At 35.3% G+C, this 24,952-nt stretch overlaps 1 protein-coding gene across 1 annotated transcript; it reads right to left on the bottom strand.

Moving 5' to 3' along the window:
- Nucleotides 1-256: 256 nt before the first annotated feature.
- On the bottom strand, nucleotides 257-3,939 carry BHLHE22 (basic helix-loop-helix family member e22). Its single transcript, XM_054499472.2, has one exon. It carries the CDS (start codon nucleotides 3,103-3,105, stop codon nucleotides 1,951-1,953), a length of 1,155 nt encoding a protein of 384 aa, XP_054355447.2. The 5' UTR covers nucleotides 3,106-3,939; the 3' UTR covers nucleotides 257-1,950.
- Nucleotides 3,940-24,952: the final 21,013 nt, after the last annotated feature.

The raw sequence follows: 24,952 nt of genomic DNA, 5'->3' as shown, positions 1-24,952 counted from the left end.
GGAGAATGTGGCCTTCAAAGTTCATGCCAGTAGCCAGAAACTTGGAATCTCTTCTGGGTTTCACCACTGACTCCATTCATCTCTCCTCCTTATAACAAGTAAACAAGTAAATTAGGGCTACTTCTAATTGTGCATCCCTGCAAAAACTTTAGTTCCACCTTCTCTGAAACTCCTTTCTTTTTTGTTACCTTTCAAGCAAAGAGTAACACAGAAGAGAGGTGATTGCTTCTTCCACAAAGCACAGCATAATAAAATGTTTGATCAAAATATTTTAATAAAGATTCTTTCTGACATAGATACACATACAAATGGTCATACATAGCTGTCATAGTCTGATTGACCTATTTAATATATATATCATTCTTTACACATCCAAAACCCGCCAACAGATCCATCACAGCTCCCAACTCACCATCCAACCTGACAAACTGAATTTGTATTATCTGCAAGGAGTGGAAAATAGCAGGACTCCATTTTTTAAAAAGATTTTCTTGATTTTCATAGGGCGGAAAGGCAGTCAAACAGCCATGCAAAACTAAAACTGAAAGCTCACTTTGGGTAAATAGCTTCTTGTTCTTCCTTAGTTTTATTTTATTTCTTTTTAAATTTTATTTTTTTAGAAAAATAACAAAGGATTTCACACCATAGGCAAATCAAACCAGTCTTTTAACTTAAATAATTCTCCACAGTTAAAATAACTTATATATGTACATATATATTAAAAGCAATTAAATTAGACCTTTTAAAAATGCACAGCACAGCCTGGAAAAATATTTGCTTAGCATGTTCTTACGTATAGGATCTATTGCTGTGATGTTTTTCCCTTTTGGAATGTAAAGGAGTCCCCTTTCAAAAAAGAGATCAATTCATTCATCAATTAAGAATACACCTTTCCTGTAATTTTTGGACTGAAGCAATTTATTAAAGCTCAATTTAAATACAGGGATGATGCAACTGAAAATATCCAGGTGACCTTTCATAAACCTAAGCAGCTCAGATACATCAATATTTCTCTTCATACTTGTTGGCAAATAAACCTTTAAACACTTGGCACACAGTATAAGTAATCTATAAAACAATTTTAGAGGCATTAAAAAAATCTGCACATAAGACCCATGACCTTAACACATGATAAATACTGGTGATGTGGAAGGGTCATTGAAGAATAACAAATAAATACCATGAATTGTTAATACATCATTGCAGAGTAGAAAGTAACAAGGTGCACATAAATATTTTTAAATGCAATTCTTTCAGCCACAGTCAGTTTTTTTATATCACTCTCGCCAAAACTTTGAGCATTTTCACAGGATTAAAGTTCAGAGACAATAAAAAATACAAGTCTTTCATAGCAACATGTCTCTCTCTCTCTCTCTCTCTCTGGGTTTTATTTCCCCCTCACTTAAGTCAACATTTCAAGTTTTTCTCCTGGCTCAGAATCAAAATTTATTTTCAAGTGCCCTTTCTGATTTGTCTGAATGAATATTCCATCTCTCATGCTACCCAACCCCTAACTCCTCCTCTCCCCCTCAGCACTAACCAAATCCACAATTATTAGTAGGATTAGTATTTTTCCATTCAAACACTCTCCAGGCTTAATAACCAAGCGCAACTTCTCAACTTATTTTTCACCTTTAAGGAAGATTCCACTTCCTCGCGGTCTAGGCTGCCACCAAAGTTGCCACTTTTCTGAGAAAAAAAAAAGACATCCATACTCCATCCCAACTCCACCTCCCTCCTCCCTCCCTCCCCACCGCAAAGACCGAGATTCTGGGGATGTCAAGGCTAAAAGTCCCGTTTGTCTCTGATACTTCTCCTCAGTTCTTGCCTCTGCTTTGTTTGCTCTGCAAGTGTTTCACAACTACGAGAGGACCAAAATAAAGGGGGTGGGGAGCAGCTTTTCGCTTTCCTCTAGATTTTGGGTCGGTCTTGTGTTTTTCGGGGGTGTGTTTAAGGCTTCTCCGTGCACTGTTTGCAGAGGCTGGAGGAGACGCTGTTAAACAGGGCGCACTTCTCCGGGCAGGAGGCAGCCGGGGGCAGTCCGGCGCTGAACGGGTAGCCGGCTGCCTGCTCGTAGGCGCCGAGCGCCGGGTGCAGGGCAGCAGCTGCTGCCGCTGCAGCCGCCGAGCTGGGCAGGGAGGCAGCCGAGATGGCCTGGCCCTGGTTGAGGTAAGCGACTAGGCGCCGCATCTCCTCCAGGGCCTGCGCCTGCATGAGGATGTAGTTCTTGGCGAGCAGCAGCGTGGCGATCTTGGAGAGCTTTCGCACCGAGGGGCTGTGCGCGTAGGGGATCACCGCGCGCAGCTCGTCCAGCGCGTCGTTCAGGTCGTGCATCCGCCGGCGCTCTCGGGCATTGATGTTAAGCCGCAGCGCCTTTTGCTCTTTGGATTTCTTGCTGCTGCTGCTGCTGCTACCGCCGCTGCCGCCACCGCCACCGCCGGCGCCGCCACTGCTACCGCTGCTGCTACCCCCGCCGCCGCCGCCGCCCAGGCCCCCCGGGGGGACGCTGGCGCCGCCGTGGAGGTGGGCATTGGAGCAGCCCTCGGCTGCCTTCGCGCCACCACCTCCCGCTCCCGGGGAGGCCCGCGGGTCGGCTACTCCGGCCCTCAGCACGAGCTCGCAGCGACCGTCGCTGTCGTCGTCGGGGCTCTGCTCGCCGCCGCTGCTCTCGGCCACCGAGCCCCGGCTCGCGCTTTCGCCGTATTTGAGGCAGAGGGCGGCCCCGGCCGGCAGGCTGCTCAAGCTAGGGTCGCCCCCAACGCCGGCTGAACCTACTAGCAGCCCGGCGACACCCACCCCGCCGCCGCCGCCGCCGCCGCCGCCGCCGCCACTTCCCGCGCCGCCGCCGCCGCCGCCGCCTCCTCCAGGCGGCGGTAACAGCAGCCCTGCCCCCTCGGGGTCAGCCGGCTCGAAGCAGCCCAGGGGCGATGAGGAGGAGGACGCCGGGCGTTCCCGAGGCGGCGGCGCCAGGGACAGGTCCATGCCCGGGGGCGTGGAGCGGAAAGCCGCTTCCAAGCGCTTAGCGGTGGAGGCGCTCAGGCTCTTGTGCAGGAAGAGGTCGTCCTCGCCGGCGGCCGCTGCACCGAGGTGCATCCCGCGCTCCATGGTCCCGCGCCGGCGCGCAGCCCGGGCCGCCGCGCCCGCTGCCGCCGCCGCCGCCTCGGCCCCGGAGTCAGGCGGCCCCACAGACGCGCGCGAGCTGGGCTCCGGAGCTGGTGCGCGCGTCGGTCCTGGTGCTGCCGGCAGCCCTCTCCCCTTCTTTCTTTTTCTTTTTCGCCTTCCCCCGCGCTCGCCGCCTCCTCTTCTTCTTCTTCTTCGTCTCCAGCCGATGGTGCTGGCTGCTGGGGCTCACCATGGGCCGCGGCCCCGCATGGTGGGAGGGTGGGCGCGGAGGGAGTGGAGCCGCCGCCGCCGCCGCCGCCGCCGCCGCTCTGAGCCCAGCCCCGCGCCTCCTCTCCGCACCGTTTATCTTGCTTGGATTCACCTTCAAGAGATTTCCGGACCCATCAACCAGCCGCCGCCACAGACGGGGGAGTCTTTTACATCATTATCTCTGAGTAGGTTATTATGAAGAAGACTCGCCTGTTGGGACAGCGCTTTCTACCCAATCAGGTTAACGTTTTAATTAATAGGATTAAAACGGTAACAAACAATCGCAGGCGCTATCTGGCCGCGAGTCTGAATAGTTTCATTTCCCAGGTCTGAAGACAGGCAGCAGCTAGAGCTTTATAAAAGGCGCCTGCTCCATTATTCTGCCTGCCATCTGTATACACAGCTTAGCGCATATGTTTGCAAGGCGCTGGGTCCTGTTAGTAACCCAACAACTGCCTTTAGCTTGACATGTGTGGCGACTTTCACTCATCAATGAGCACACTAAAAGCCCTACTTAGAGCCGAGGATGTTCTTTGCTCCTTCAGCAAATTGTAGATCGGCGGCGAAGCCTGGGAGTCCTGTGGAAAGCAGACGCCCCCACCCACCGCACCCCACCCCCCACTGCCCTTCCCTCGCCACTGCTGTCTCAGCTTGTGCTAAATTACCCTTCCGGGCGAGAATTATACTCCACCCCTGTTCGTAGGATGACTGGTCTGGATTTGGGGATGGGACTTTCCGAGAGAAGGTGGTGTCCCAGCTGGCTTGCCCAAAATTCACTCTAGGTTTTCAGCTAGTCAGAGAGCAAAGCAGTCGTCCCTCGAATACTCTGCCTCATTTCCACACCCCCCACTGCCCATTTCCTACCCAGATTGGAAAAAAAGAAAGAAAAAAGCAAAATGAAGAGCAAGTGATCATGCAGCCCATTTTTTTTTAAGGTGGGGTGGGAGTGATTTTGCAGTGGTCTCCAAATAACTGTTACAGTGATGGTAATTGTGAAGTACACAATTTCCTAAACAGGAAAAAAAAAAAAAAAGAAACAAACCGGTTTCTCAAACTTTCCTTAAGATGAAAATCTGATTGCTTCAAAAGAGTCAACTTCACTAGGAGTCAAATCCTCTCCCACACCGAGTGAGGCATTTATGCATATTTATTTACCCGGAAGCCATTTAAGGACATCTGGATCAGCCTCTGTTGTTCTTGGAGGGTTCGGGAAGGGAGAATGTAAAAACAAGTGCTCCTCTCCGGATGGGCACTGGTACACGCGGTCCTCTCACTCCTGCGTTCGGTCTCTGGGTACACATGGTATTTAGCAACTGGTTTTCATCCTTATGACATAAGTAAAAACAATATTTCCCAACACCTTCCAATAACCCTTTCTTATATGGCAGAATTACTGAAGACTATGCAATTTTTGGTTTCTCTGGTTTCATTAAAAACCTTTTAATTGTGGCTTTCGGAGTTGGCCCCAGGTGTTGGACTCTTTTCATTACATTTTGCTCTAATGTGATGAAATTCTAATTCTCTCCTTACCATATGGTTAAATTTCCCCACTGAGAATTAGCTGAAAAAGGAGAAATAATCTATTAATCTCTGTAATAGATTCACAAATGAGGTTCGCCACAGAACCTGTTTTTGAATGGTAATATCAGAACAGTTGGGCACCTTATTTCATAAAGGAAGGGTGAGGGCGACACAAAAATGTCTGTATTTTCACCTGGAAAGGATGAAAAGGGGCCCAGCAGTATCTTCCATAATAATTCTCTGAGATCCAGTCTTCCGGGGACAAAAATACTACGTAGACGTCGGTTACCTACGCTCCTTTGGATGTCCTGGAACCTAAAGACTGAGAAAGATCAGGCGGGGCTACGGGAGGCTCTTGTGCCTGGGACCGAGACCGGGGGTTCTGCAGGCTTGAGCGGTCCCACGTGTCTCGTCTGGGACCCCGAGGCTGTTTACGTGCAGGGCAGCCCCTAGCTCACCGCACCCCTCCCACCGTCCCTCCCTCGGCGTTCGCAGCTGTTAACCTCTCCCTTTAGAGAGCTAAAGACACGCTAGTGTTATTGTTTTTCAATTAGCAACTTTGTTTTCACTGGGATCATAAACAAAGGTTCTCTCTAAACATAGGTGGGTCGTGTATGCATGACACTAACTTATCAAAGTCCTTGGGTTACTTTCGGGAGGGCGGAGGCTGGCCCAGTCGTGGCTCTGGGCAGGGTGGGGACACATCTGACAATGTCTGACTTAGTTCTCCAGCCAGCTTGCCCTTTTTGTGGGCTGCCACCTTCCGCGGGGCGCCAGGATTCCTGCCGGCCCGAAGTGGACATTTGAAGGGCGAAGGATCGATCATGTCAGGGACTGGTGGGGGGCGCCATGCGGGGCTGTGAGCGGCAGAGCCGGGATGGCAGAGCAGGAGCGACACTGAAGGCGGCAAAGGCCCTGCCAGCTCAGCTAGACCCAGGATCTTCGCAGGACCTTTGTCTTTCGCCCTTAGACAACAAACACTTGAGCGCATCTCGTGGCCCTTCCCGACCCCATCTCCACGACCTCCTGCCACCTCCCTCCTCTCCCTTGCCATCCAAGCTTCTGGAACAAACTTTTGCACAACTTCATTTTACTCGGTAGGAGCCAAAAGTCTCTTTTGTAATTCAAGAAAATCCCCCTAGTCTTCCCGGAGGAGGTGGCTGCTTAATAGTCGCTGAAAACTTGCTTTGGGAAACGGCCGAAGAATTTATGGAAGCTCTAAATACCGGCCTTATAACAACCATTGGGGAATGGTCTTTGAGGTTTATGCACTCGTAAACTTTTGCTGATTGCTTCTGGGAAGTTGTCAGGCACTTAACACTGCATTTATCTTACAGGGCGATGAAAACACATCTGCCCGGTGTCTCGTTACTTGGTTTAATCGTCGCCAGCCCTAAGTCACGGCCTCGGCTCCCTCTCCTCAACTGTGTGGGATCCCGCCGCCTGGTTTCGGCCGGGAGGAGGGTGACGTCAGCCGCTCACACAGTGCCCCCTGGCCGCTGGAGCTCGGGAAATCTGTGCGCTCGAACTTGGCTCCGCCAAGAAGCTGGGCAAGGATCCGGGCTCCTGATGGAACTGGCAAGTTGGAAAAGTGGCAAAGGAAAAGCCAACATGAGCGCTTTCGGCTTGCGCGGGCAGAAAGGGTGGGAAATCAGGCCACGGCGAAATCTTCTGACTCACAGATGACCGCTTAGAATGAAAACTACGGAAGGGAAGTCCTCTGACTGCAGTTTCACAGAGGGTCACTGAGTTACCAAAGCAGTTGGGAAACAGAGGCAGAGGACTGCCCCCACTCTGCCCGCAGCAGGGGTACGGGGGGCAGCTCGGGACACTCCAGGGACCAAGCGGGCAGGGGGCACCGTCCCCGAGGAACACCCAGCCCAGCGCCCCTGGTTCTGGGCTGGTTGGCTTATCGAGGCCGGTTGGCCAAAGCATCAGGAAAGGGAACATTCTCGGCCGGGTGTTGGATACCAAATTATAAACGCCAGAGCACCTTGTGTAAAGATGAATATCGTTTTGTTACTGCGAGAGGGAATACAGCTACTGCTTTGAAAGGAGTTTAAAATATTCAGCAGGCAGCACCGCATTGAAATTAGTGCATTGAGCTGCAGACCAAACTTTCTAGGTACTATTTAAATTTCTTAATGATCATCCTGATATTTGCTTGAAATTTGAGATAGGAACCCAAGTAAAATCAGAACGGAACATAATCTACTCTAAAGAGTAAGCCAGGAGTTCCTCTTTGTTATTTTTATAGTACTGATAAATAGTTTATTACTTGACTAGTTTGAAAAGTTACAAGTCTGAATTTGGGTAGCTATGTGTATCTTCTGAGAAGGAAAATTGTCTCTCTGTGTGTTTCAATTTATCTCTTTCAGAACAGTCTAAAAAGTAAAAACAAAGTTTGGCAAAAATGACAACTTTGCTTGAGAACAGTTCTGGAAAAGCGAATCCCCTGAGAGCCGTGGGAATTCTCCGCCAGCTGTGCTTCCCCAGCCGAGGAAGAATCCAACCCGGAATATCGTTTCTGGTCCCCACCGCGGAGACTCCAGCTGGACCCTCTCCTGAAAACTGCCCGGGGAGGGGGGTGCGGTCTCAGCGCCCTCCACTGCGGGGTCCAAGGCGCAGTAGCGGGGCGCGACCCCAGCGCTCCAAGCCCAGCATTCTTGGCAGCTCTCCAGGCCCCAGTCAGAGGCACATTGACCTTGAAGTTGCACTTGACTCGCCCACCCGGGGCTGCCTGGTGGCGCCTGGGTCAGCTTGAAACCCGCGTGGCTGAGGGGGCTAGGTGTGGGGTTCACCATACTGCGCCCCCGCCGGATTTGGGAGCACGAGATCTACTCGGAGGCAGAGAGATTAGCCCCAGAGGTCAAGCCTTTCGGCGTCGTTTTGTCGTCTGTATTTTCTCATCCCCTTCGCTGCCGAGTCCTACAAAGCTCACTTCAGAGAGACTGGGTCCACATGTGTGGGCTCATGAGGAGGAGGACAGCGAGGGTGACGACGCTGGGGGACTAGCGCGAGCTGGTGCATTCCTGGCAGTGAGCCAAGGGCCCCCAGTCTTCCTAGTCTTTCCAAGTTGCTTGGCAATTCCAAAAACTTCGACTGTGGAAAAGTTGAAACTTGTTCATATAGCGTTCTTTCGAAAAGATTTTCCTTATCTGTATCTATTTTACAGAAAAGATGTTGGTCCTCACTACTGTTTGGGTACGAGTTAGCCTAAATTTGAGCAGACCTTGAAGACAAACCCTGAGCCCCGGGAGGCAGCTTTCTCAGCGCGAGGTGCATACACAGGTCCTCGAGCCCACCGCGAGGGTCTTACCTGGCTCCTGCGTGGTCTTTCCGCACCTTGGCGACTTTGAAGGCCAGGGGGACCGTACAGTGAGCGAATAACTTAGCGCCTGCATTATCACTGCTGAAACCTCAGAGAACAATGTAGGACATGCGGGTGGAGGTAGAGCAAAATTAGTGAAAAGAGTTTATGAGGAATTCATAACCGCCTCGCCTACTTGGGACAACTCCATTCAGTTGTCCTCCCTAGGGGGCTGTTATGTTTATTTGTGTCACACCCTTCTCTCCCTGGAATCTTATCATCATAGAATATTAAACATTTGAAAAAATTTTAAAGATTAAACTTGTTCGAGGAAAAAATGGTAAACACTCTTAGGGATTGCCTGGCGTGCACAAATTAAGGAAAGAAAGAAACTGAAAATTTCAGCGCGGCTTTGGGAATTTTAGCTTTGCGATTTAAAACCCACAGCGCCATCTCCTGGTAATGAGGAGAATATAGCGATGGATGACAATACTGAAATGCTGACTGTGAAATACTCAAATATGAGAAACGCCTCAAAAATTATTTCAGTGATAGGTTGATCATGATTACAAAACATGATCTGACATGAACATTTATTATCATTAAAAGTTATCAGACACAATCCTGGAAGCTAATTATTTGTAAATAGAAGTTTGTATATTTATACATACATGTATTTTATAGATTCAGACGCTTATGCTGTGAATTTATGATTCTATAATTTATCATAAATACATAATTTTATAAAACAGTTCTCTGTTTTACTTTTTGTGAATGATTTTACCATATATGGTAGAAAAAGAATAGTAGGATATGGTGATATATGGAAACATAAAATCTTCTAGATCCTCATTGCATTTTACCAGTCAACATTAATAATACTTTAGCCCCATTTGTCTCAATAACTTCTCACTTTATCTAAGTCTTCTCATCATGCAATCTTACAGAATGTCTTACTGTCTTAATGTTAAGACATCGTGACAAAAATGTGTTATTATTCAGACATTCTGATCCTGAAATATCATCTGAAGTTAAATTATTTTCCAAAAGTTTAATGCACATAATAGAATCATAAATACCTAATACTTTTTTATTAAAATGTTTCTGAATTATTATTTCAAGCTTTTCTGCCTTTTATAAATAAGTTTGAAACACACTAAAATTTAGAGATGATATCCCTATTAAAAACATTTCTCCTCTATGATTGTATACACAGGCCAGCTGCTTGAAATAAAAATAAAAGTAGATATGCTTTTTGTGGTGTACAAAATATTACGAATATCCTTCAAAATTGTAGATCAAACAGACAAATGTAAACTTTACTTCAGTTGAAAGATTCATTTTATTTGATTAATTAAAGTGAAGATCTATTAAGCCAAATATTTGGACTCATTTATTCTGTCAATGTAAGAGTTCCTGTTTGAAAGAAAGTTGATTATATATAGGAGGAACTAGATAAACAGATGGTTATCTAGAGAGCTTTTCACAGTTAAATTTTGAAATTTAACATGGATACGTTTGATATCTTCTCAAACATCTTTGATGAGGTCATTTGATCTATTCTAGCAATGCAGTATTGTTGCACATCATCATTTTAACTTATGTTTAAGAAAGATTTAACTTGGCTTTTTGTTTTATTTGGCTGAAAACTGTACTGATTGAATTGTCCATGAAGGAAATACGCACACACGCGCACACACACACACGTGTATATATATATGTATACCTATATATGCATGTGCTATATTTACACAGTAATAAGTCTTGTGAAAAGGAAATCAACAGCTGCAAGGAATCATGACAAGAGTGTCTTAACATACAAATAACATTTCTCTAATGAAATGTTTCATCCAGTTACCTGAAGGCAGGCATCATTTGCTTCCAATGGTGTTGGCAGACAAACCAAGCTGCCTGTCTACTGCAGTACAGTGCCCACATGGAGAATGGACATTATCACGTGGGTGGCATGGAGGCATTAAAGTTAATCATAAAAGTAATTTAAGAGCCTTCTGGGCTGTAGGTACTTCTGAGAAAAAAAAAATCTCCCACTCCCTCCATGGATGGAAAGTTGAGATTTTCCCAGAAAGATTGTTTTGCAATACATGTACTTAAACATTCTTACTCCCTTGAGTTGCTTCCCATGTTTTCAAGAAGAATGCTCATGGGGGAAAAAGGGCAGGGGAAGGAATAAAGGAAGGATGAAAGGGAGGCAGGCAGAGGAAAAGTAAGTATGTCGACTTGAGGCCAAATAATGTATTTCATGTGTTTAGTGAATGTGGAAATTATTTGTCTAATAAAGATACTGTTTGCTTTTCCTTTATAAAAAAGTTTTTGAGGTATAATTTTTACATATTTCCAAACCTGATTGCACTTCTCTGTGAATTGTTTTAAATGGTTGGAGTAGGTATAGCAGAAATAAAAGATCCCCAGCTGAGTATGTAATCTTGGGCAATTTCTTTGGTTTTACTTAGCCTCGGGAGGAGAATGAATCTATTAATCACACCTTTCCTGACTATTTCAGGATACCTGAGGGTATTAATCAAATGAGACGATGGGAAAGCACTGTGTAAACACTAAAATGATATGTGAATTTAGCATCAACACTTTATTACGCTTTCTTCGTATTTCATCTAAACCAGTTCAGTCACCTTTCATTATCATTGTTCGTTTGTAATTTATTTACTTTTTCTATCACAACTTTCAGGCATTGGCAGATTTTAGAGCATCTTCCCCTGCTTGGGCCATGTCTGAGGGTCATGGGAGTAGGAGCCATAGCTGTTTTGACTTTTATTTCCACATCCACAGTGCCCTCACCCACCACTGCCTCACCCTTCTCTGCCTAGGAGTATCCCTATTGCTCTTCCTGCAGAGTCTTAAACAGAATGCATTTGTCTCTAGTCTGTTACACAGTGGTCACCATAAGTGTGAATTGACTGAACTAACTTTATGTATATAGAGAAATGATCATGGGGTTGGCTCCAAGTCAATTATTATTTGGATATCCTACTAGGGTTCTATCCTTCACAGCAATCTTCTATTATAATGCGTTCAGATGTGTAGAGTGCACTTTTTAGTTTAGTGACATTTCTTAAATGAATAATTACTTCATTTATCTTTATTCTTCCCAGATTATTAATATAAAAGCTTTGTGAATCCAGATCTATCATTGATCTTAGTGTGATATTTGTTTCTTCTTTCCTATGGCTAGATGCATCAGTGCTATTATTATTTTCGTTGTTTATGATCTATCAGGCAGTTTTCAATTCAGATGACAGTGTTCACCTTGAAGAAGCCAATTTGCATTAATTTTTTATGAAAGATTGATGGAGACACTGTATGTCAAAGGTCTAAATTTATTACACATCTTGCTTTCCCTCCACTAATTTAGTTATTTTTTTTTTTATCAAGAAAGGTAATCAGGTTTGTCTGAATTATTTTTTCTTTTTAAATCTCAGCTATTTATTGACCCAGGTTTCATTATTCTATAAGTGCTTGAAGATAATTTCTACTTAAATTTTGTTCTTTTACTAAAATCGAAGTTAAATCAGTTCTGTGTGATTGAGATATACATTTTAAGTAATGAAACCATACATTACTATTTTTGTAGAGACAGTTTTTATAGACTTAGAGTGGAAAGGCTTCCTAAGCAAGACAAAACCCAAGGAGTCACACAGGAAAAGGATGTCACATTAAAGTACACACAAAACAGTTACAATTTCTGTTCTTTGAAGAAAAATACCACCAAGAAAGTTGAAAGACAAATGACCAACTGGGGGAAAAGAAACACATCAAACATACAAAGAGCTTCTACAAAGCAACAAGAAACTCTTGTACAAAAATAGAAAAATAATTTAATCTGGCAATTAGCAGAAAAAATATAAATGTTCAAACAATGGATAAAAAGATGTTCAAGATCATTAATAAAAAATATGAATTAAGGCAGTTTTTAAAATAGGCCACATTTTAAAAAATGTATGTGGAATTATAATGAAAATGGTTGTGGCAAAAATTAGTACAAAAACTGAGGGATGGTGATTTGGAGTCCAACATCTAAAAATCCACCCTACAGAAAGAATGGCATGAGTACATATTGATATATGTATGAAGATTTTCTTAAATGGCAGAAAATATGAAAACCTAAATGCTCTTTAGTAAGCAAATGATTAAATAAATTATGAAGCCTCCATTCCATAAAAAGCCGTTATAAAAAGAAAATGTGGTATATCTATATATACACTGACCTGGAAAACCATTTCTGATACATAATTAAGTTTAAAAGCAAGATATAAAATACAACGTGGTCATATTTGGTATTTTTTACAAAGAAGTGTGTGTCCCTTTCTGATGTTCAGGATGTTGAAAATAGGACATGGTGGGTCCTCTGGTGCAAAGTTCCTGATTTCCTGGGTCATTTGGTAGGAGGCGTGATCAACTGTGCAGACTGCATGGGGTCCAGAAATCTGTATCTCATCACTGTGAAGTGGGCATCGACAGGCGGCTGAGCTGACCTCCCGCCACTGCTGGCGGGGGAACCATGCCGATGGCCAGGGTCAGGGAAGGCAAACCAGAGCACAGAGAGAAGGTACCTCCAGCAGCCAAAATCCCACCACGAAAGCATACCAGAGAAGAGATGGCACGTTTCTTATTTTGAAGATCACGTGGAAATCATAGTAAACAATAAAGTTCAGATGAATGGTTCTGCTATCCCAGGACCAGCTGTAACACAGATTAAAAAAAAAAAAGAAACCCGTTAAAATTATTTGCCACCGCTCCTCCCCATTTTATTTTTTGTGGGTGGATACATGCAGAAAAAAAAGTTATTGAACAATTATTGATAACTTTAATTACTGCTGGGAACTGAGATTGGAGGGTCAAGAGTGAGGTTTTTCATAAATTACTGTAAATACTTCCCCAAAGAAGTAGAGGGATTATGGGCAACAGATATTTACTGTCTGTTTTGTATAGTTTTTTTTTTTAACAATTAAAGAAGCTTAAAATAAAATATTAAATAAGCAAAGGTGTAAATATTTCCCCTGGGTCATTTGCTTCATGATTCATTCTCTTCTCTATTTAAAAATATTGAAAGTAGTTTTCCTAATTTTGAATACTTGCACTTCGTAATTTTATCCCTCCTCCTCCAAATTCCGTTGCCTACAACCATTTCCTTTCATGTTATTTGGGTTAAGAATTTGTTTTAAACTAATCATGACATTTAGGAGCAATTTGTTTTGTTTTGACTTAACCACTGATATCAACCTTTCTTTACTAGTCATTTAAGTTTTGAAGAAAATTTATAACATTAAAAGGCAAGGTGATCATATTGCAAAATTAGTAACTTTATTGAATTCCAGTAGAGTAACTCAGTTTTACCTTGTAAATTCAGCCATTTTATGTTAATATTTTAGCATGATCACAGAACTGTTTTTTAAATAGCAGAGAAAATATAGATTTTTGTAGAGCAAGAATTCACACTTTGAGCTTTGACAAAACAATTTTGGCATTTTATTTTACCCCTTTTATCTCTTTACGTGTGTATGTGTTTTAATTCGCTCAGTCTACGTCCTGGTTCAAAAGTGAAGGAACAATGGGTTTTGCTTTCGAGGTTACTAAAATTCACACTTTAATCTTTCAGGGACTGCTATTTTCCAGTCACACTCAGATGTCTGATTGTCAGCTTTATATCTCAGAAAGCATTCCCTGCAATTCAGGTACAGTAAAGTATCTAGCTCCAGCTAGCCTCTGTGGACTATATAACTTTTATAGTCATTATAAAAAATAATTTATTGAAAAAACTTAAACCTTTTCCAACTCAGGTGACTTTTGATTTAAATGTCTGTGATCTTGGTTATGGTAATCAGTTATTGTGGGTTTTTTTTTTTCTGAATTAAGTTTGCTGTTTATATTACAAAGTTTAGAAAACATGAAAGTAACAGCAACTCAAAGGTACCTGGTTAGAAAAAACGAAGAGTCTGTAGTTCACATTTTATCATTACTTGCTTCAGATTCACATTTAATACAAGCTCTGGAGAAATTTCCTATTCTTTGTGTCGTATTTTTCCTCTTCTGTATATTTTTACTTTATTTGGACTGCCACATAGTAAAGTCTAAAATAAGTAAGCCTCACTCTGCTATGATTATTTATTAGAAACACTTTGTTAGGTGAAATTATGAGATGCAACTTAAGCTATTAACAGTAACATTAGACATTCAGAATAACAATTAATTATTAAAATATTTTTAGGAGGTTACTTAAAAGTGATGGCACAGGTAACAAATCTCTGTGAACGCTTAACTGCTTAACCTCTAAAGACATAAACTCTCGATATATTGTGATCTGAATTTGAAGGAGCTGTGCTGACAGTGTTATTTCCTATGCACACGAATGTAGCTGACAAGATCAATGTGTCCCCTGCAACCCTTAGATGCTCCAGCCAGGAATTGCATTTCTTGCTCGCGAGGTGTGTTTCACTACCTATGGGTTGCTTTGTTACCTAGACTTTGGGCATTAAAATGAAATCACTTCTTGCTCAAATGCAAATGCAAATAGCACCAAGCTATTTTTATATTTGCCAACTGAGCTATTCTGACTCGGACTGTGGTCAAAGCAATTAAGTCATCTTTCATCTGTGGGTAGTTTGATGTGCCAAGACCCAGAAATATCATTCGTGTTGATCATGCTACCATTTAAAAAAAAAGCAATTTGCATACTACTTAAGCTCAGAGCAACTCTTCATTGTTTTTTGAGTTGTTCTTTGGTTTTTGTATTATCAAACAACCTGTATTTTCTAGGTAAAAATGCTGATACAGCTTTTTTTTCTTTTAAATGCATGGTCTTACTTTTTAATTTTTGAAAGATACAATGATACAGAATAAACTTGTTGAAAACAATCTCAGACTAAAGTGAAGAGGGAAGCTTTTCTCCCTTGTTTAGTGAATACAGGCACTTTTTGTGGAATCTGATGCTAATTAAGATATGATAACATGATTGTTATATATTGCAGTTTTAAAATCAATCTCTTCTGTCTACTTCTAAGAATAATAAAAAACAAGAGAGCAAAATCTCTTCAAGGAGACACTTGAAGAGATCTGAAAATTACTAACTTGTCTAATAGGATATCTTAGATAACTGTGTGGAAAAAATGAATCCCTCACATTAGAAGAAGCCTCAAAAGAGGAAATGTATCACAGAAGCTAACAGACAACAATGTATATTAGAAACTATTGATTATTAGTGAGTTTGACTCATAACAGAGGTGACAGTTTTGTACCATGGGTAGGTTTGGGAAGTAAAAGAAAAAGCAGAGTGCTCCAGCAAGAATTCCTTCAGTCTATTTTTGAAGCGTAACAGTCCTGCAAGGTGAAACTGCTTCAGATCTCATTGTCAGGAGAAAATGTGATGCATGATTTTTATAAGAGTGAGCGGGAGTTGAAAACTCACCTGAAGGAGAAGAATCAGGAAAACTCCTGCCCCTATGAAGCATGTCAGAGTAATTTTGTAACTTAAATTAAGGCAAGTAGTGACAAAACCTATTTAAATATTTCTACCGTGCATCTATCTGTGCTAACTTGATTCTGTTCAGGGCAGTACAATTCAACTCAATTTGATGAAGTGCGATGCAGTAAATATTCAAGTCATCTATCTACGGGGCTATCTTCCTTTAAACGTTGAGTCTAATATTTCACTGGGAAACAGATATCTAATTAATGTTTTATTTGTGAATTCAGTTGTTTTTCAATAACAAAAAAAATTTTTTGAGGGTGATGTATTTATCACTGGGAAGCTCCAGATGCTATGGAGAGGAGGAATTGTGTAATCCAGCTGAAGCTATTGAAGGTCCATACTACCCTAGATAGTGCCACTGCCACCTAGTGGTAAGTACCTGAATTAGTAGACGTGGTTCTAGCCATAGGCACACTGAGTATGTAGTTAATACCATATGATTTCAGTAGCAACAACCATTATATTAGATATAAAAAAAATTTCTGGTAGTGATTGAATGCAGAAACATTTACTTTTTTCTGTACTTAAGGAAAGACACTTCCTTTTATCACAATCTCCCGTTCTTCTTAGCTCTATGTGCATTCCATTGCCCTTATAATTGCATATAGAGTTTACTTTAGAAAAGAGATAGAAAATAATCATAGACTGCTAAGCTTGTACATTTCTTTGGCGGTTACAAAGACACTTATTGCAAAATGGGCCATTAAATAGACAAACAGTTACTTCTTAAAATCTCATTTTACAATATAAAAATAGATTTTATGGATTTTCCATTTGCTCAAATGCATAACGTAATTTCAACACTTCACATCCTTGTAATTATTTAAGATTTTTATGGTTTTCTGGTGAATGCCTTTATATATCTTAGCTTTCTCTCTTTCACTGATTGTTATCTTTGTTTTTTAACACATCTGTAAACACATTTGAAATTTCATAGTCATTCAGATTTCATTTTATTTTCATTGAGATTTTATTTTGATTTGCGACTGTGAATAATTACACACTTTGTCTTATGGCTTAAAGAGAGAAAACATACTTGCAGTCGTGTTCTGTGAACCCTACACAGGAACATGGATTGCTCCATTACTTGCCCATTCACATTCCAGAGCACTAGGTGAAATAAGGGAAACAGAATCAAATGTGATGTTCCTGGGAAAAATAGGAAATCAAGTGCACTGCTGGCTAAGCCTAGCATTTTCTTGCATTCCTATTAGGAACTTTAAGAATTCATGGAATCTGCATTCTAGTTTTATTTTTCTCAATTAAATTGCATGAACCTTAGACAAGTCTTTTAACCTCTCTGAGCCTGTTTCTTTTAAATTTTTTAATTTTAATTTTATTTTACTTCAAATTCTGGGATACATGTGCAGAACATGCAGGTTTGTTACATAGGTATACATGTGCCATGGTGGTGTGCAAACTATCAACTCATCATTTAGTTGTTAAGCCCCACGTGCGTTGGCAATTTGCCATAATGCTCTCCCTCCCCTTGCACACCGACCACAATTGGCACCAGTGTGTGTTGTTCCCCTCCCTGTGTCCATGTGTTCTCATTCTCCAACTCCCACTTATGAGTGAGAACATGCGGTGTTTGGTTTTCAGTTCCTGTATTAGTTTGCTGAGGATGATGGCTTAGAGCTTCATCCATGTCCCTGCAAAGGACATGATCTCATTCATATATATATATATGAATAGATATATAAGAATGTATATATGAATAGATATATAAGAATACATATTGAATAGATATATATGAACATATATAAGAATATATATATGAACATATATAAGAATATATATATCAACATATATATAAGAATATACATATGAACATATATATAAGAATATATATATGAACATATATAAGAATATATATATGAACATATATATAAGAATATATATGAACATATATATAAGAATATACATATGAACATATATAAGAATATACATATGAACATATATACAAGAATATACATGTGAACATATATACAAGAATATACATGTGAACATATATACAAGAATATACATGTGAACATATATACAAGAATATACATGTGAACATATATACAAGAATATACATGTGAACATATATATAAGAATATATGCATGAACATATATATAAGAATTTATGCATGAACATATATATAAGAATACATACATGAACATACATATAAGAATATATACATGAACATACATATAAGAATATATACATGAACATACATATAAGAATATATATATGAATATATATAAGAATATATATGAATATATATAAGAATATATATGAATATATAATAATATAGACATATGAGTATATATAAGAATATATACATATGAATATATATAAGAATATATACATATGAATATATACAAGAATATATATGAATATACATAAGAATATATATATGAATATATATAAGAATATATATGAATATATATAAGAATATATGTATGAATATATATAAGAATACATATGTGAATATATATATAATACATATGTGAATATATATATCAGAATACATATGTGAATATATATAAGAATATATATGTGAATATACATGTGAATATATATATAAGAATATATATGTGAATATATATAAGAATATATGTGAATATATATATAAGAATATATATGTGAATATATATATAAGAATATATATGTGAATATATATAAAAGAATATATATGTGAATATATATATAAGAATATATATGTGAATATATATAAGAATATATGTGAATATATATAAGAATATATATGTGAATATATATAAGAATATATATGTGAATATATATATAAGAACATATATGTGAATATATATATAAGAATATATATGTGAATATATATATAAGAATATATATGTGAATATATATCAGAATATATATATGAATACATGTATAAGAATAGATATATGAATACAAGTATAAGAATATGTATATGAATACACATATAACAATATATATGAATATATATAAGAATATATATGAATATATATAAGAATATATATGAGAATATATATAAGAATATATATGAGAATACATATAAGAATATATATATGAATATATATAAGAATATATATAAGAATATATATAAGAATAAATATGAATATATATAAGAATATATACATGAATATATATAAGAATATATACATGAATATATATAAGAATATATACATGAATATATATAAGAATATATATATGAATAGATATAAGAATATATATGAATAGATATAAGAATATATATGAATAGATATAACAATATATATAAATATATATATAAGAATATATGTGAATATATATCAGAATATACGTGAATATATATCACAATATATATGAATACATATCAGAATACATATATGAATATATATATAAGAATATATACCTGAATATATATAAGAATGCATATATGAATATATATAAGAATACACATATGAATATACATATAAGAATATATATGAATATACATATAAGAACATATATATGAATATACATATAAGAACATATATATGAATATACATATAAGAACATATATATGAATATACATATAAGAACATATATAAGAATATACATATAAGAACATATATATGAATATACATATAAGAACATATATATGAATATACATATAAGAACATATATATGAATATACAGATAAGAACATATATATGAATATACAGATAAGAACATATATATGAATATACATAAGAACATATATATGAATATATATAAGAACATATATATGAATATATATAAGAATATATATGAATATATATGAATCTATATATGAATATATATATGAATCTATATATGAATATATATATGAATCTGTATATGAATATATATATCAGAATATATATATGAATATATATATCAGAATATATATCAGAATATATATATCAGAATATATATATCAGAATATATATATGAATCTATATATCAGAATATATATATGAATCTATATATCAGAATATATATATGAATCCATATATCAGAATATATATATGAATCCATATATAAGAATATATATATGAATCTATATATAAGAACATATATATGAATCTATATATAAGAACATATATATGAATCTATATATAAGAACATATATATGAATCTATATATAAGAATATATATATGAATGTATATATAAGAATATATATATGAATGTATATATAAGAATATATATATGAATGTATATATAAGAATATATATATGAATATATATAAGAATATATATATGAATATATATAAGAATATATATATGAATATATATAAGAATATATATATGAATATATATAAGAATATATGTATATATATAAGAATATATATGAATGTATATAAGAATATATGTATGAATATATACATGAGAATCTACATGAATATATACATGAGAATATATATATGAATATATATGAATATAAATATAAGAACATATATATGAATATATATAAGAACATATATATGAATATATATAAGAACATACATATGAATATATATATAAGAACATACATATGAATATATATAAGAACATACATATGAATATATATATAGAACATACATATGAATATATATGAGAATATATATGAATATATATAAGAATATGTATGAATATATATATAAGAATATATGAATATATATATAAGAATATATATATGAATATATATAAGAATATATAAGAATATCTATATGAATATATATAAGAATATATATGAATATATATAAGAGTATATATATGAATATATATGAGTGTATATATGAATATATATACAAGAGTATATAGATGAAAATATATGAGTATATAGATGAATATATATACAAGAGTATATAGATGAATATATATAAGAGTATATAGATGAATATATATATGAGTATATAGATGAATATATATATAAGAGTATATAGATGAATATATATAAGAGTATATAGATGAATATATATATGAGTATATAGATGAATATATATATGAGTATATAGATGAATATATATGAGTATATAGATGAATATATATAAGAGTATATAGATGAATATATATATGAGTATATAGATGAATATATTTAAGAATATATGTATATGAATATATATGAGAATATATGTATATGAATATATTTCAGAATATATGTATATGAATATATATATATAAGAATATATATATGAATATATATAAGAATATATATGAATATATATTATATATGAATATATATAAGAATATACATGAATATATATAATATATATAAATAAATATATATAATATATATGAATATATATGAAAATATATATGAATATATATATGAATATATATGGAAATATATATATACATGAATATATATATGAATATATATGAAAATATATATACATGAATGTATATATGAATATATATATGAATATATATGAAAATATATATGAATATATATGAATATATATGAAAATATATATGAATATATATGAATATATATGAAAATATATATGAATATATATGAATATATATGAAAATATATATGAATATATATATGAATGTATATGAAAATATATATGAATATGTATATGAATGTATATGAAAATATATATGAATATGTATATGAATGTATATGAAAATATATATGAATATGTATATGAATGTATATGAAAATATATATGAATATGTATATGAATATATATGAAAATATATATGAATATATGTATGAATATATACATGAATATATTTATGAATATATACATGAATATATACATGAATATATATGAATACATATGAATATATATGAACATATATGAATATATATGAATATATATGAATATATATGAATATATATGAATATATATGAATATATGAATATATACATATGAATATATATGAATATATACATATGAATATTTATGAATATATATGAATATATACACATGAATATATATGAATATATATGTATACATATGAATATATATGAATATATATAAATATATGTGTATACATCTATATGAATATATGTATACATATGAATATATATGAATATATGTATACATATGAATATATATGAATATATATATGAATATATATATGAACATATATATAAGAATATATATATGAACATATATATAAGAATATATATATGAACATATATATATGAATATATATATGAACATATATATAAGAATATATATATGAACATATATATATGAATATATATATGAACATATATATAAGAATATATATATGAACATATATATAAGAATATATATATGAACATATATATAAGAATATATATATGAACATATATATAAGAATATATATATGAACATATATATAAGAATATATATATGAACATATATATAAGAATATATATATGAACATATATATAAGAATATATATATGAACATATATATAAGAATATATATATGAACATATATATAAGAATATATATATGAACATATATATAAGAATATATATATGAACATATATATAAGAATATATATATGAACATATATATAAGAATATATATATGAACATATATATAAGAATATATATATGAACATATATATAAGAATATATATATGAACATATATATAAGAATATATATATGAACATATATAAGAATATATATATGAACATATATATAAGAATATATATATGAACATATATATAAGAATATATATATGAACATATATATAAGAATATATATATGAACATATATATAAGAATATATATATGAACATATATATAAGAATATATATATGAACATATATATAAGAATATATATATGAACATATATATAAGAATATATATATGAACATATATATAAGAATATATATATGAACATATATATAAGAATATATATATGAACATATATATAAGAATATATATATGAACATATATATAAGAATATATATATGAACATATATATAAGAATATATATATGAACATATATATAAGAATATATATATGAACATATATATAAGAATATATATATGAATATATATAAGAATATATATATGAATATATATAAGAATATATATATGAATATATATATAAGAATATATATATGAATATATATATAAGAATATATATATGAATATATATATAAGAATATATATATGAATATATATATGAATATATAGATGAGAATATATGTATGAATATATAGATGAGAATATATATATGAATATATAAGAATATATATATGAATATATATAAGAATATATATATGAATATATATAAGAATATATATGAATATATGTATATATATGAATATATGTATGAATATATACATATGAATATATATATGAATATACATAAGAATATATATGAATATATATAAGAATATATATATGAATGTGTATAAGAATATATATATGAATGTATATAAGAATATATATATGAATGTATATAAGAATATATATGAATATATATGAGTATATATAAGAATATATATGAATATATATGAGTATATATATGAATATATATAAGAATATATATATGAATATATATGAGTATATATATGAATATATATAAGAATATATATATGAATATATATATGAGTATATATATGAATCTATATGTGTATATATATGAATTTATATGTATATATATGAATATATATATGAATATTTATATAAATATACTTTAAGTTCTGGGATACATGTGCAGAACATGAAGGTTTGTTACATAGCAATACACATGCCACGGTGGTTTGCTGCACCCAACAACCCATCATCTATATGAGGTATTTTTCCTAGTGCTATCCCTCACCTAGCCCCCCACCCCCGACAGGCCCCAGTTTGTGATGTTCCCCTCCCTGTGTCCATGTGTTTTCATTGTTCAATTCCCACTTATGAGTGAGAACATGCGGTGTTTGGTTTTCTGTTCCTGTGTTAGTTTGCTGAGAATGATGGTTTCCAGCTTCATCCATGTTCCTGCAAAGGACATGAACTCATCCTTTTTTATGGCTGCATAGGATTCCATGGTGTATATGTGCCACATTTTTTTATTCAGTCTATCATTGATGGACATTTGGGTTGGTTCCAAGTCTTTGCTATTGTGAATAGTGCTGCAATAAACATACGTGTGTATGTGTCTTTATAGTAGAATGATTTATAATCCTTTGGGTATATACCCAGTAATGGGATGGCTGGGTCAAATGGTGTTTCTAGTTCTAGATCCTTGAGGAATCCTCACACTGTCTTCCACAATGGCTGAACTAATTTACATTCCCATCAACAGTGTAAAAGTGTGCCTATTTCTCCACATCCTCTCCAGCATCTGTTGTTTCCTGACTTTTTAACGATCGCCATTCTAAGTGGCGTGAGGTGGCATCTCATTGTGGTTTTGATTTGCATTTATCTAATGATCAGTGATGATGAGCTTTTTTCATATGTTTGTTGGTCACATAAATGTCTTTTTTGAGAAGTGTCTCTTTATATCCTTCACCCACTTTTTGATGGGATTGCTTGGTTTTTTCTTGTAAATTTGTTTAAGTTCCTTGTAGATTCTGGATATTAACCCTTTCTCAGATGGATGGATTGCAAAAATTTTCTCCCATTCTGTAGGTTGCCTGTTCGCTCTGATGATAGATTCTTTTGCTGTGCAGCAGCTCTTTAGTTTAATTTGATCTGATCTGTCTATTTCATCTCTTGTTGCCATTGCTTTTGGTATTTTAGTCATGGAAGTCTTTGCCCATGCCTATGTCCTGAATGGTATTGCCTAGGTTTTCTTCTAGGGTTTTTATGGTTCTAGGTATCACATTTAAGTCTTTACGCCATCTTGAGTTAATTTTTGTATAAGGTGTAAGGAAGGGGTCAAGTTTCAGTTTTCTGCATATGGCTAGCCAGTTTTCCCAACACCATTTATTAAATAGGGAATCCTTTCCCCATTGCTTGTTTTTATAATGTTCATCAAAGATCAGATGGTTGTAGGTGTGTGGCGTTATTTCTGAGGCCTCTGTTCTGTTCCATTGGTCTACCTATCTATTTTGGTACCAGTACCATGCTGTTTTGGTTACTGTAGCCTTGTAGCATAGTTTGAAGTCAGGCAGTGTGATGCCTCCAGCTTTGTTCTTTTTGCTTAGTATTGTCTTGGAGAATTTCCCCAACCTAGAAAGAAAGGTTAACATTCAAATTCAGGAAATACAGAGAACACCCCAAAGATACTCCTCAAGAAGAGTAACCCCAAGACACATAATCATTGGATTCACCAAGGTTGAAATGAAGGAAAAAATGTTAAGGGCAGCCAGAGAGAAAGGTCAGGTTACCCACAAAGGGAAGCCCATCAGACT

Source organism: Pongo pygmaeus, chromosome 7 (genome assembly GCF_028885625.2).
Source record: "Pongo pygmaeus isolate AG05252 chromosome 7, NHGRI_mPonPyg2-v2.0_pri, whole genome shotgun sequence".
Classification (NCBI taxonomy): Eukaryota; Metazoa; Chordata; class Mammalia; order Primates; family Hominidae; genus Pongo; species Pongo pygmaeus.
This window is presented reverse-complemented; position numbering and strand designations above follow the sequence as displayed.

Coding starts and splice junctions, on each gene's coding strand:
- BHLHE22 (XM_054499472.2), bottom strand. CDS start 3,105: ATGGAGCGCGGGATGCACCTCGGTGCAGCGGCCGCCGGCGAGGACGAC.